The sequence below is a fragment of the Oncorhynchus clarkii genome, chromosome 17 (genome assembly GCF_045791955.1).
Source record: "Oncorhynchus clarkii lewisi isolate Uvic-CL-2024 chromosome 17, UVic_Ocla_1.0, whole genome shotgun sequence".
NCBI lineage: Eukaryota > Metazoa > Chordata > Actinopteri > Salmoniformes > Salmonidae > Oncorhynchus > Oncorhynchus clarkii.
Genome location: NC_092163.1, coordinates 38,357,921 through 38,370,764, shown reverse-complemented (window position 1 = coordinate 38,370,764; position 12,844 = coordinate 38,357,921). Strand labels below are relative to the sequence as shown.

At 44.1% G+C, this 12,844-nt stretch overlaps 1 protein-coding gene across 1 annotated transcript in view; it reads left to right on the top strand.

The window, feature by feature from the left end:
• Positions 1 to 374: 374 nt before the first annotated feature.
• LOC139370774 (rho-related BTB domain-containing protein 3-like) overlaps positions 375 to 12,844 on the top strand; it is a 28,736-nt gene continuing 16,266 nt past the window's right edge. Inside the window, exons 1-6 of the mRNA XM_071110529.1 lie at positions 375 to 530; positions 1,039 to 1,267; positions 2,087 to 2,279; positions 3,942 to 4,099; positions 4,324 to 4,432; positions 6,432 to 6,836. Coding sequence (XP_070966630.1) covers positions 529 to 530; positions 1,039 to 1,267; positions 2,087 to 2,279; positions 3,942 to 4,099; positions 4,324 to 4,432; positions 6,432 to 6,836 — 1,096 coding nt within the window. The 5' untranslated portion in view covers positions 375 to 528. The remainder of the gene's footprint in view (positions 531 to 1,038; positions 1,268 to 2,086; positions 2,280 to 3,941; positions 4,100 to 4,323; positions 4,433 to 6,431; positions 6,837 to 12,844) is intronic.

Here is a 12,844-nt window from a genome sequence, read left to right as displayed (position 1 = left end):
AGGCGCGTCCACTCTCCATCAGCACGGTCTGTTGCTCTATCCCAGTCTCTCTCGCTCTCTCCGTGCATTACCTCCCCACTTTTCTTCCTCTGCCCAGTGGACTTTGTTTTATACAGCGACGTCAATTTTCATTGGATAAAGCGGTGGCATGAGTGCCAGGAATATTGAGGTGCTGGTTTCTCCGCGTCGTTTATTTAAAAAAATATTTTTTAGCTATTGACAACTTGTTAATTTTTTTAGCGCAGTGGTAGTCCACGGCGCCGGCTGGATCCAACCAGTAGTGTTTACATTCCTTTACATTACCGTAAACTGTAAGAGGTTTTGCTTTATGAATGAACAACGAGAAGGAAATACACGGGATTGTGAAACTCTTCAACCGCGGTCGCGGGGAGCGAGTCACCGATATGAGGGATTAACGTCCCCATACTCGGGACTCATTGCGGAAAAGCCTCTCACTGCGGACCCATGTGAAAACGCACGGTGGGAGAACGTGTTCAAGGCATTGACCAGCATAAACCCGTGGTGACCATGTAAGTTGCTGTCTGCACCTCATGAATTGATGCAAAAGACAGGGTAGCCTACTTTCCTCCCGCGTTTCTACTGTGTGCTTGTACCACGCATGTTTTGCCAATAATGGGCTATGAATAGGAGAATTGCATAATAATAATTCAATTCTCAATTGTTTTTTTAATCTAAACAAATACGACAGAGCAACGCCTGTCGGTGTCATTCGCTCAATGACACAACCTGATGCAGTGTCTCCGTGATAGACATGTATAATAAGAGGAAAAGGCTCTTAATTCCCTCCTTGTTGCATCTCTCACAGGCGCAGTATTAGAGACATGTTCACCTGACTTCCCCCTAATTCCCTCCTTTGCTGCATCCCACACTGCATTTGAGAGACACATCACATTCACCCTACCTACCCCGTAGTGTACCAGGCAGCACACCATATCTGTCAGCCCATCTCTGCTTGTCTGGTTCCTAATGGGTCTGACCCTGACTGTGTCCCCCCCATCTGGTGTGCTTTACTTACAGGTCCATTCATATTGTTGCGCTGGGCAGTGAGTGCCCCGGGGGAGTGGGGCCAGGAGAAGAGGCCATGGGTCAGGGCCAGCTCCAGGGGGGCCTGCTGTGGAGTTATTTGGGCCATGGCGCCATGGCCGGAGGGCCTGAGGAGAACAGCCTGTCCAACCCGGCCTTCATGGAGTACACGTCCCACGTTTTTGGAGACGTCACTGTGGTGGTGCAGGACTGCCCTAGCTGGGTAAGTGTGTGTGTGTTTTGGCTCTGGAGATGTTGGGGTGGGTGATTATTTTTATATTATTTAAAAATGTTTCTCGCTGCATTGTTGGGAAGGGCCCTAAAGTAAGCATTTCACTGTTAGTCTACTTTCCTGAGTTTTGTCTTCACCCAATGGTGGCTAATCTTTTCCCTTTCAGAATAGATTTCATTAGTGGAGACAGATGTAGGTTATCAGGGGCCAAGCCAGACCAATAAGCAGGCAGGGAAAAATGCATTTGTATGGTCAGATGAATATTGTCGTTATAAAGGAGTGAGTCACTCTGCCAGCCACTGTTTGTGTTTGCTTCCTTGAGTGTGAGGAGCGCTCTTAAGATGCACACGCATTTTGATTTCCGAAACTGTTTCAGCAAGGGCAGTGGAACAAATCTGACCACTTCTTCTCAGGTCTGATGGAGACTAATTACAAGTCGCAATTAACAGTTATTTTTAGGGGGGGGTGGGGCTTAAACTGGATCTGGGAAACGGGCCCTATAATGTTGATACTAAAAACACCAGCCCCTTGTGTCACACTTAAACAGCCTTGGTTATCAATGCAACTTGTAGTGCAGATATTTAGGGGTCTCGGGCATGACAGTACGTGGCCTTCAGATTGCAGGACTGCATAGGACAAAGGCAAAGCAGCTAGCAAAGTACTGCTCTGTGTCAGCTGTCATGGGCAGCCTAGCAGTTTGGGGAAAATTATATCTGTGTCCTGTAAAATGTTTGAATCCTCGACTGTAATGTGATTTGTGGATTCAAATAAAGTATTTAAAATGTGTGTATGTACTCTGTGTGTGGACAGGATCTGTTGGACAGTGACTGGGCCAGTGTGCGGAGCGTTCTAGAACAGGCTGACATCCTGGTCATCAAGTACTCGATCAACGACAAGATGGCCTTCCAGCAGGTGCGCAACGGATATGCCCCTAGACTCCGCCCCCTGCTACGTCACTGGGGCGTGCCCGTCATTTTGGTTGCTGTGGGCGCACGCCTAAACGGTGAGATCCCATTGGTCTATCCTTGACCACAACACCATTTTGTCCTGTTGGGACGTGTTGTGTCTTCTTGTGCTGTATTACCGTGCACTTACCACATGCCAGGTCATCATCTTAAATAAAATACAAATCTTAATGGACCTGCCTGGCTAAATAAGGATGATATTTTGTATCATGAGTCAAGTGGTGAAGTTTTGCTAGGCAGTCTTACATTCCGTTGCAGTCAGTGGTTGCCTCATAGCACTTAGAGTATAGAAATATTGACAATGATTGGTTATGTGGCCTCACACCATTCATAAAAGGTTATGACATCCAACCATGTTTATGACATTTGACTCAACTCTGTTTTTACGATCCAATAAACCCAAACTAATATCATCCAAAAATCACAGAATTTTGAGTCTTTTGAAATAGTCTTAATTAATTGATCTTTATATTTGCAAATTTGACAAATATGGCTTACCAAACGATTGCTACATTACATACTCTCGGAGCAGGGAAAATTGCTGAAGGAGTGGATTTGTCTTTTCCCTGTCCTCTCAGTTAAGAGCATGATGCTCATCTTATGATTCAATCTCAAACAGGCCCCAGGATTTTGTCTCTAAGTAATGTCTTTGTGGCTAAAACAACAAACAAACCAAGCATAATTTGATGCAAGAAAGAAGTAGGCAAAGTCCAAAGCCTGACACACACACACACACACACACACACACACACACACACACACACACACACACACACACACACACACACACACACACACACACAAAAAGAACCACAGGTCATTTTGGTGGTACAGTGTGACATGTAGCATTGCCCAGGTCGGTGGTATTAAACTAGCAAAGTATTAACCCTCAAGCCCACTTTAATGTCTATTTGCGTGACCATAAGTCATTTTCATTTCAGCGGTATAAACAAATCCAGGACATTCATGATGGGTTACTTTTTAGCACAGTGAGATGCTTTTAGATCTTGCCAGAGCTTCATTGCAAGATGATAATAGTATTTGATAACTCTTTGGTGGTGAGAGAGGGGCCTTGTGGGGTAGTGGTGGACCTGACACTATGTTTTCGTGTTGTTTTGTCACTGCTTTTATTGTCTATGCTAAAACTATCCCCTAATGAATGTGGAGAATGACAGCTGTGTTTCCTGTTGCCTTGTTTTAGGAGACCACCTAGGGCAGAATCATTGCAGGACACGTCACATACTGTACACACACATGCACACACACACCACAGACAGTGTCTGGCTTTCACTCTATGCCTGTAGTTTTATTAGCAGAGTGATTTATCCCTTGCATTTGGCACTGAGCAGACCGCCACACTCTTTCTGTCTCTCTCTCCGGCTCCTCCTCTGCTTTTATGCTGTTTCTGTATCTCTTTACTCCTCCCTCCATTTCCCTGTAATTTTCTCTTCATATTCTCACACTCTGACTGTCTCTCTGCATGTAGGCTACAGTATGCGCATGCACGGTGTGCCTCTGTGCATGCATTGTAAATCTGTCTGAATTTCAGTATGTGGTTATATCTTTGATGGATAAAATAAAATCTTGATATGTTCCGCTGGAAGTTTTGTGGGTAATATCTATTTTTTGCTGGTGTGCGTTTAGAGGAGGTAAATGTTGTCCTGTCTCACTCACCTCTTCTCTGTCCCCTCACTGTCCAGATGAGGGGCCCCCCTGCACGTGCCCCCTGTGTGCATCAGACTGGAGCAGCTGTGTCCCCCATAGTGAGGGCCTGCAGCTCTCTAGGGACCTGGGGGCCACTTACCTGGAGCTGCCCTCTCTGAACCATGTCTTTGTGGGTCGCTACTTTGGCAGCGTGGTGAGTGTCGGCATCAGCCAGTTATGAACTGATTATATTGTTTGATGGTGTGGTATATAATTGGAGTGTTCTATGCTATCAATCATCATTGATGATGCAGATGGCAAATTATTGGCCATTGTACTAGTGAAGATAAGAATTGGGACTGGCTGCTATGTGATTAAAATGTTTTATTGGTGTGTGTGGGTTTATTCTAACAAGCGTGTGTTTGTGTATGTTTTCAGCTGGAGTACTTTATGATTCAGTGTTTGAAGCAGAAGGCCAAAGAGAGGCCGGAGAAGAGGCGGAGCAACAAGCTGAATGAGCCCCACCCACCTCATCTGGAACAGCCAGGTGAGAGACTGGCATTGCAAGATGAGAAGCCCCTTTAAATAATTTATATGCGTCTTTGTATGGTATCAACTTTACTTGTGGTGTTCCTCAGGGTTCAATTCTCAACCCTTTCTTGTTCTCTCTGCACATGCTGCTGTTGTTGTTAACATGCTACTAGATATTATTATTAACTTAATTAAATTATATTTAAAAATTTTAAATCAGCCGACAGTTTGAGTTTGAACTAAATCGATAGCAGACACAGATTAGTGGAATAGTGTTAAGATGTCTTTGACAATTGCTCCAGTATAGTAGATTCATTACTTTTTATTATTGCATGGATCCAAAGTCTGTGAGATCTGAGATGAGAACGCCAGGGCTATTTTGGGCTCATGGACTTAATTTTGAATTATGAAAAGTGAGTAATTGCACACATCCAAACATGCCACAGGAGACAAATAAAGCAATGAAAATGAATACAGACTCACCGTTTGCTGCTCCTAAAGAACAGTTAGTGAAGCTTAGTGATAGTACTACAATACTCAAGTGACGAAGATCATATCATGTTGGTTGAAACATTGTTGAAACGTTGTCACTTCAATAGAAGATCGCATTTCTGTGTAGCAAACAGTTAGTGGACAATTTTCTTCCTTTACTAAATATAGAATATAGACTTTCATTGCTTTATCAAAGTTTCGAATCATCTGTTAGTCAGCCCTTCACCCTATAGTGTTTATTATTTTATTCTTTATTCCTGTAAATGTGCTATTACAAATTTGACACCTATCTGTGTTCATGGACACAGAAATAAATCAAATCAAATCAAATTTTATTTGTCACATACACATGGTTAGCAGATGTTAATGCGAGTGTAGCGAAATGCTTGTAGGAACACACGGCTAAGCCAATAGAACACACGGCTAAGCCAGCCGTGACCGGGAGTCCCATAGGGTGGCGCACAATTGGCCCAGCGTCGTCCAGGTTAGGGGAGGGTTTGGCCGGGGTGCTTTACTTGGCTCATCGCACTCTAGTGACTCCTTGTGACGGGCTGGGCGCCTGCAGACTGATTTCGGTTGTCAGTTGAACAGTGTTTCCTCCAACACATTGGTGCAGCTGGCTTCCGGTTTAAGCGAGCGGGTGTTAAGAGATACGGCTTGGCGTGTCATGTTTCAGAGGACGCATGACTCGACCTTCGCCTCTCCTGAGCCTGTTGGGGAGTTGCAGCGATGAAATAAGATCGTAATCACGTAATTGGGGAGAAAAATGGGGCAGAAATAATTTAAAAAAAATCTATAATAAAAATCTAACACACGGCTAAGCTACAGTTAACGTACTGAATATAGCAGCCTTCCATTTTGCTATGTCTGATGAACTTTGGCCTGGTGATTGACAGATAAGAGCAACACTGCCAAAGTGGGTGCGTGGGTGGGCTGGCTTGGCTGGTGCCCGTCCAACTACTTAACTTTCTCTCCTTATAGTGCACAGTCCATGAAATATGAAGTGCATTGATTCCTGGACAGCCATGCCTGTATACCAGGCTAAAACAGAGTGGCCATAAAAAAGTGATGAGGTGCACAGGGGTACAGCATGGATTAAGCATAAATAGGTTTATAATAGAACAGTGATTTACATACCTTCACACGCTCTCGCTCTGTTTACCTTTTACTTAATATTCTCTGCTTTTCCCTCATCCCTCGTTCCCACGCCCAACTCCCTAAGCTAACTGTCTGATCATCTTTCTGTTCTCCCTATTTTTTTTCTCATCAATCCTTTATTCTTTCGCCCCCTCTTTCAACCTTCTCCCCTCCATCCATCTGTCTGTTTCTTTCTCTTGATCTCTCTCTCGCTAACCTTCCCCATTTTTATTCCATCGGAGCCACATACGTAACAATGTTGACACTTACTCCTCCCCTTTTCCCTCTGTGCTTTTACTCTCCTCTCTCATTCCAACATCTCCTCTCTTCCCTTTTCTCCCACGACTCCCCCTTTCCTGTACACATCTCTCACTCCATCCCTTCAGCGCGTCTTCCCCCCATCCGAGTGGAGGAGTCCAGCTTCTCTAAGGACCTACAGTGGCTGCTGGAACGTGGCGGCCAGTTCGCCGACGTGGCCTTCTACTCTGGGGACTCTGGCAAGGAACTGGGCTGGGGGCACGCCGCTGTGCTCTGTGCTGTCAGTCCCTATTTCAGACAGCTGCTGCTGGGCCCCAAGGCCAGGGAGAGGCCCATATCGCGCTGCGCCTGCCGGGGGGATGGCCGGGGGGATGGTGGCCCCCCATCGCTGCTCTCCACCTGGGATGGGGGCCTGGGCATGGAGGACGGGTCGCGGCCAGACGGGCATCTGGCCGGACGGCTATCGCGCCTGGTGGTGAAGGACCCACTGCTGTGCTTGTGTCTATGGGAGACACTCATGTTCCTCTACCGAGGTAAACTACTGGTTTAAGTGCTGTTGTTTTGAAACAAGCTTAAATGTCAAAGTTAGTTTAAGTGCCAAGTGCTTTAAGCATGTGGATCAGCACTAGAGAGCGAGGCTTTAGCTAAGTGAGCTAATGTCTGCTTTGGTGGGTGCAATCATTTGCAGTGGATAATTTCCCATCACTGTATGAAGCATCCTGCTATGACTCTATCCGTAGTCTCCATGGTGTGTGTGTGTGTGTGTGTGTGTGTGTTGGCTGTGCTTAGTCATGGTACCACACAAAGATCATCAGTGTTTAATTAAGATGATTTTACCCTCCATTTACCCTGCATTGTGAACCAAACTAACCAATTAACCTTTTCCTTGAGTCGACCTACCGTTGTCTTGGAGGAAATTTCAGCAGTTGATTTTCAGCGAGAAAGCTTTATGTCACAGCTTGGAATTAATCTCCTGAATGAGGTGTTTGTGGGATATTACCCTGCGCTGGGTGTTTAAATTAATCCTTGTATCAGCTAAAGTACCTCCATAAAAAATGATGAGCTAATACCCCTATAACTCACCTCCTCATGCTGCAATGGTCTGTTTGCCTTCATATTTGAAGGAATACTCCACCCACCCCTTCAACCTTCAAGGCTGCCTGAAGGACTGTTGTTTGATGATTTCAAGGAATATGCTAATTGAAAGAGTTTTCCTGCCTTTTCCTTGGGATACTAACTCACGGTCAATGGTTTTTCTTTCTCGCAGGTACTTTCTGAAAAGTAGGCCACTGTGATGTAGTTATGAGTGTGACTCCTATGCTACTCGGTGGATCTTTTCGTATTTGCATTGGTGTTCCTACAATATTATGTTATATGAGAGAGAGTACACAAAGTTGTTTATATTTGAGTCAATAACCATGTTTCCAACCACAGTTTTTATGCGAGTGATGGAAGTTTCGGTACAATTTCATTCTGGTGACATGATGATCGAAGCTTGACTGCCATTTGACAAATAAATATTCTCGCTCTTATCCATAATAATCTCATCATTTAGACTACCCGCACAGCCTACCCGCACTGTATCTGCGAGCTGTTGTCTAGAATGCATATGTCAAGACTAGAATAGGCCCATATGTTATTTAACGCAACAGTTTTTGTGACAAAACCATCGGTAGAGTTGAAAATGCAATTGAAACATATTGCAATTTAGATTTGTATTCGGTAGAGGAAAATGTAAGCGAAAAAGTACATTTTGTCTGCACTGCGTGATCGCACACTGATTTTTATCCGTAAACAAGTCAGTTGGTGAAAACATTCCACTGGTGGGGAAATTAGCATATTTTCTTTATGCAGATTTATGTGGTAGCATATGTATTCGTTTTTCTGTGGTAGCCTATATATTAGTATTAGGGTTTATGTGAGTCTGTGTCCGGGGTATATATGAGTATATCTGTTTCCGTGGTATGAGTATTATAGTGTTTCTATGGTATGCATGAGTGTTTATACACTGAGTATACCAAACATTAGGAATACCTTCCTAATATTGAGTTACACCCTTCCCCTCAATTTGTCGGGCCATATACTCTACAAGGTGTCAAGCGTTCTACAGGGATGCTGGCCCATGTTGACTCCAATGCTTCTCACACTTGTGTCAAGTTGACTGGATGTTCTTTGGGTAGTGGACCATTCATGAGACACACGGAAAACTGTTGAGTGTGAAAAATCCAGCAGCATTGCAGTTCTTGACACAAACCGGTGCGCCTGGCACTGTACCCCGTTTGAATGCACTTAAATCTTTTGTCTTGCCCATTCACCCTCTGAATGGCACACATGCACAATCCATGTCTCAAGCCTTAAAAATCTTCTTTAACCTGTCTCCTCCCCTTCATTTACACTGATTGAAGTGGATTTAACAAGTGACATCAATAAGGGATCATGGCTTTCACCTGGTCAGTCTGTCATGGAATGTTTTGTATACACACTCAATACTGTATATGAGTGTCTGTTTCTGTGGTATACAGTGGCAGGAAAAAGTATGTGAACCCTTTGCAATTACCTGAATTTCTGCATAAATTGGTCATCAAATTTGATCTGGTCTTCATCTAAGTCACAATAGACAAACACAGTGTGCTTAAATAACACACAAATTATTTTTCTTGTCTATATTGAATATATAATTTAAACATTCACAGTGTAGGTTAGAAAAAGTATGTGAACCCCGAGGCTAATGACTTCTCCAAAAGCTAATTGGAGTCAGGAGTCAGCTACCCAGGAGTCCAATCAATGAGACGAGTTTGGAGATGGTTGGTTAGAGCTGCCCTATAAAAATACTCACAAAATTTGAGTTTGCTATTCACAAGAAGCATTGCCTGATGTAAACCATGCCTTGAACAAAAGAGATCTCAGAAGACCTACGATTAATAATTATTGACTTGCATAAAGCTGGAAATGGTTACAAAAGTATCTCTAAAAGCCTTAATGTTCATCAGTCCACGGTAAGACAAATTGTCTATAAATGGAGAAAATTCAGCACTGTTGCTACTCTCCCTAGGAGTGGCCGTCCTGCAAAGATGACTGCAAGAGCACAGAATGCTCAATGAAGTTTAGAAGAATCCTAGTGTCAGCTAAAGACTTGTAGAAATCTCTGGAACATGCTAACATCTCTTGACGAGTCTACGACACGTAAAACACTAAACAAGAATAGTGTTCATTGGAGGACACCATGGAAGAAGCCACTGTGGTCCCAAAAAAACATTGCTGCACATCTGAAGTTAGCAAATGAGAACCAGGATGTTCCACAGCGCTACTGGCAAAATATTCTGTGGCCAGATTAAGCTAAAGTTGAGTTGTTTAAAAGGAACACACAACACTATGTGTGGAGATAAAAAGGCCCAGCACATCAACATCAAAACCTCATCCCAACTCAAAAGTATGGGGGAGGGAGCATCATGATTTGGGGCTGCTTTGCTGCCTCAGGGCCTGGACAGCTTGCTATCATCTACAGAAAAATTAATTCCCGAGTTTATCAAGACATTTTGCAGGAGAATGTAAGGCTATCTGTCCGCCAATTGAAGCTCAACAGACGTTGGGTGATGCAACAGGACAACGACCCGAAACAGAGAAGCAAATCAACAACAGAATGTCTTCAACAGAAGAAAATACGCCTTTTGGACCTCAACATGATTGAGATGCTGTGGCATGACCTCGAGAGTGGTTCACACCAGACATCCCAAGAATATTTCTGAACTAAAACAGTTTTGTAAAGAGGAACAGTCCAAAATTCCGCCTGATCCGCAACTGCAGAAAATGTTTAGTTGAGGTTATTGCTGCCAAAGGAGAGTCAACCAGATATTAAATCCAAGGGTTCACATACTTTGCCCACCCTGCACTGTGAATGTTTACACGGTGTGTACAATAAAGACAAGAAAACATATAATTGTTTGTGTTATAAGTTTAAGCAGATTGTGTTTGTCTATTGTTGTGACTTAGATGAAGATCAAAGTTTATGACCAATTCATTCAGAAATCCAGGTAATTCCAAAGGGTTCACATACTTTGTCTTGCCACTGTACATGCGTTAAAAAGATCAATCGAACTCTGACAAATCAATGGAAACACCCCTATCGGGTCCCGCCGTGTGGGAAAGATTCTGAATCTCCTTATTGTCTCCCAGCAAAATTAGCATTAAGGCTAATGCTTATGTGTATTCACACTATTTTGGGGTAAAGAGCAGAGTATAATGCAGATATGGATGTCAACACCAGTACATGTCCACGTCATTGTTACCAGTCAACTGCATTACACTTACAAAAGACTCCAACTACCACTTCCCATTTCTATATGGCTAGCCATGCTACCAGCTTACATGAACTGGAGTTAGCATTTAGTAAAAGGACAAATATTTCCAAATCAGATTTTAGTAACCACATTGTGGGCTTGTTAGAACACTGACATCATGACGGATTTGAGGAATATCCACTTTGTTAGATCAGATTTTTTGAATGGGCACCAATTTATTTCCCAAATGGTCTGTGTTCCATTGATCTCTTTGCCGCATCTATATATACACTACTGGTCAAAAGTTTTAGAACACCTACTCATTCAAGGGTTTTTCTTTATTTGTACTATTTTCTACATTGTAGAATAATAGTGAAGACATCAAAACTATGAAATAACACATATGGAATCCTGTAGTAACCAAAACAAGTGTTAAACAAATCAAAATACACTGCTCAAAAAAATAAAGGGAACACTTAAACAACACAATGTAATTCCAAGTCAATCACACTTCTGTGAAATCAAACTGTCCACTTAGGAAGCAACACTGATTGACAATACATTTCACATGCTGTTGTGCAAATGGAATAGACAACAGGTGGAAATTAGAGGCAATTAGCAAGACACCCCCAATAAAGGAGTGGTTCTGCAGGTGGTGACCACAGACCACTTCTCAGTTCCTATGCTTCCTGGCTGATGTTTTGGTCACCTTTGAATGCTGGCGGTGCTTTCACTCTAGTGGTAGCATGAGACGGAGTCCACAACCCACACAAGTGGCTCAGGTAGTGCAGCTCATCCAGGATGGGACATCAATGCGAGCTGTGGCAAGAATGTTTGCTGTGTCTGTCAGTGTAGTGTCCAGAGCATGGAAGCGCTACCAGGAGACAGGAGACGTGGAGGAGGCCGTAGGAAGGCAACAACCCAGCAGCAGGACCGCTACCTCCGCCTTTGTGCAAGGAGGAGCAGGGGGAGCACTGCCAGAGCCCTGCAAAAGGACCTCCAGCAGGCCACAAATGTGCATGTGTCTGCTCAAACGGTTAGAAACAGACTCCATGAGGGTGGTATGAGGGCCCGACGTCCACAGGTGGGAGTTGTGCTTACAGCCCAACACCGTGCAGGACGTTTGGCATTTGCCAGATAACACTAAGATTGGCAAATTTGCCACTGGTGCCCTGTGCTCTTCACAGATGAAAGCAGGTTCACACTGAGCATGTGACAGACGTGACAGAGTCTGGAGACGCCGTGGAGAACGTTCTGCTGCCTGCAACATCCTCCAGCATGACCGGTTTGGCAGTGGGTCAGTCATGGTGTGGGGTGGCATTTCTTTGGGGGGCCGCACAGCCCTCCATGTGCTCACCAGAGGTAGCCTGACTGCCATTAGGTACCGAGATGAGATCATCAGACCCCTTGTGAGACCATATGCTGGGGCGGTTGGCCCTGGGTTCCTCCTAATGCAAGACAATGCTAGACCTCATGTGGCTGGAGTGTGTCAGCAGTTCCTGCAAGAGGAAGGCATTGATGCTATGGACTGGCCCGCCAGTTCCCCAGACCTGAATCCAATTGAGCACATCTGGGACATCATGTCTCGCTCGGATGCTTTAGTCCAGGTCTGGGAGGAGATCCCTCAGGAGACCATCCGCCACCTCATCAGGAGCATGCCCAGGCATTGTAGGGAGGTCATACAGGCACGTGGAGGCCACACACATTACTGAGCCTCATTTAGACTTGTTTTAAGGACATTACATCAAAGTTGGATCAGCCTGTAGTGTGGTTTTCCACTTTAATTTTGAGTGTGACTCCAAATCCAGACCTCCATGGGTTGATAAATTTGATTTCCATTGATAATTTTTGTGTGATTTTGTTGTCAGCACATTCAACCATGTAAAGAAAAAAGTATTTAAGAATATTTCATTCATTCTGATCTAGGATGTGTTATTTAGTGTTCCCTTTATTTTTTTGAGCAGTGTATATTTTATATTTGAGATTCTTCAAATAGCCACCCTTTGCCTTGTTGACAGCTTTGCACACTATTGGCATTCTCTCAACCAGCTTCACCTGGAATGATTTTCCAACAGTCTTGAAGGAGTTCCCACATATGCCTTGCACTTGTTGGCTGCTTTTCCTTCACTCTGCGGTCCGACTCATCCCAAACGATCTCAATTTGGTTGAGGTCGGGGGATTGTGGAGACCAGGTCATCTGATGCAGCACTCCATCACTCTCATTCTTGGTAAAATAGCTCTTACACAGCCTGGAGGTGTGTTGG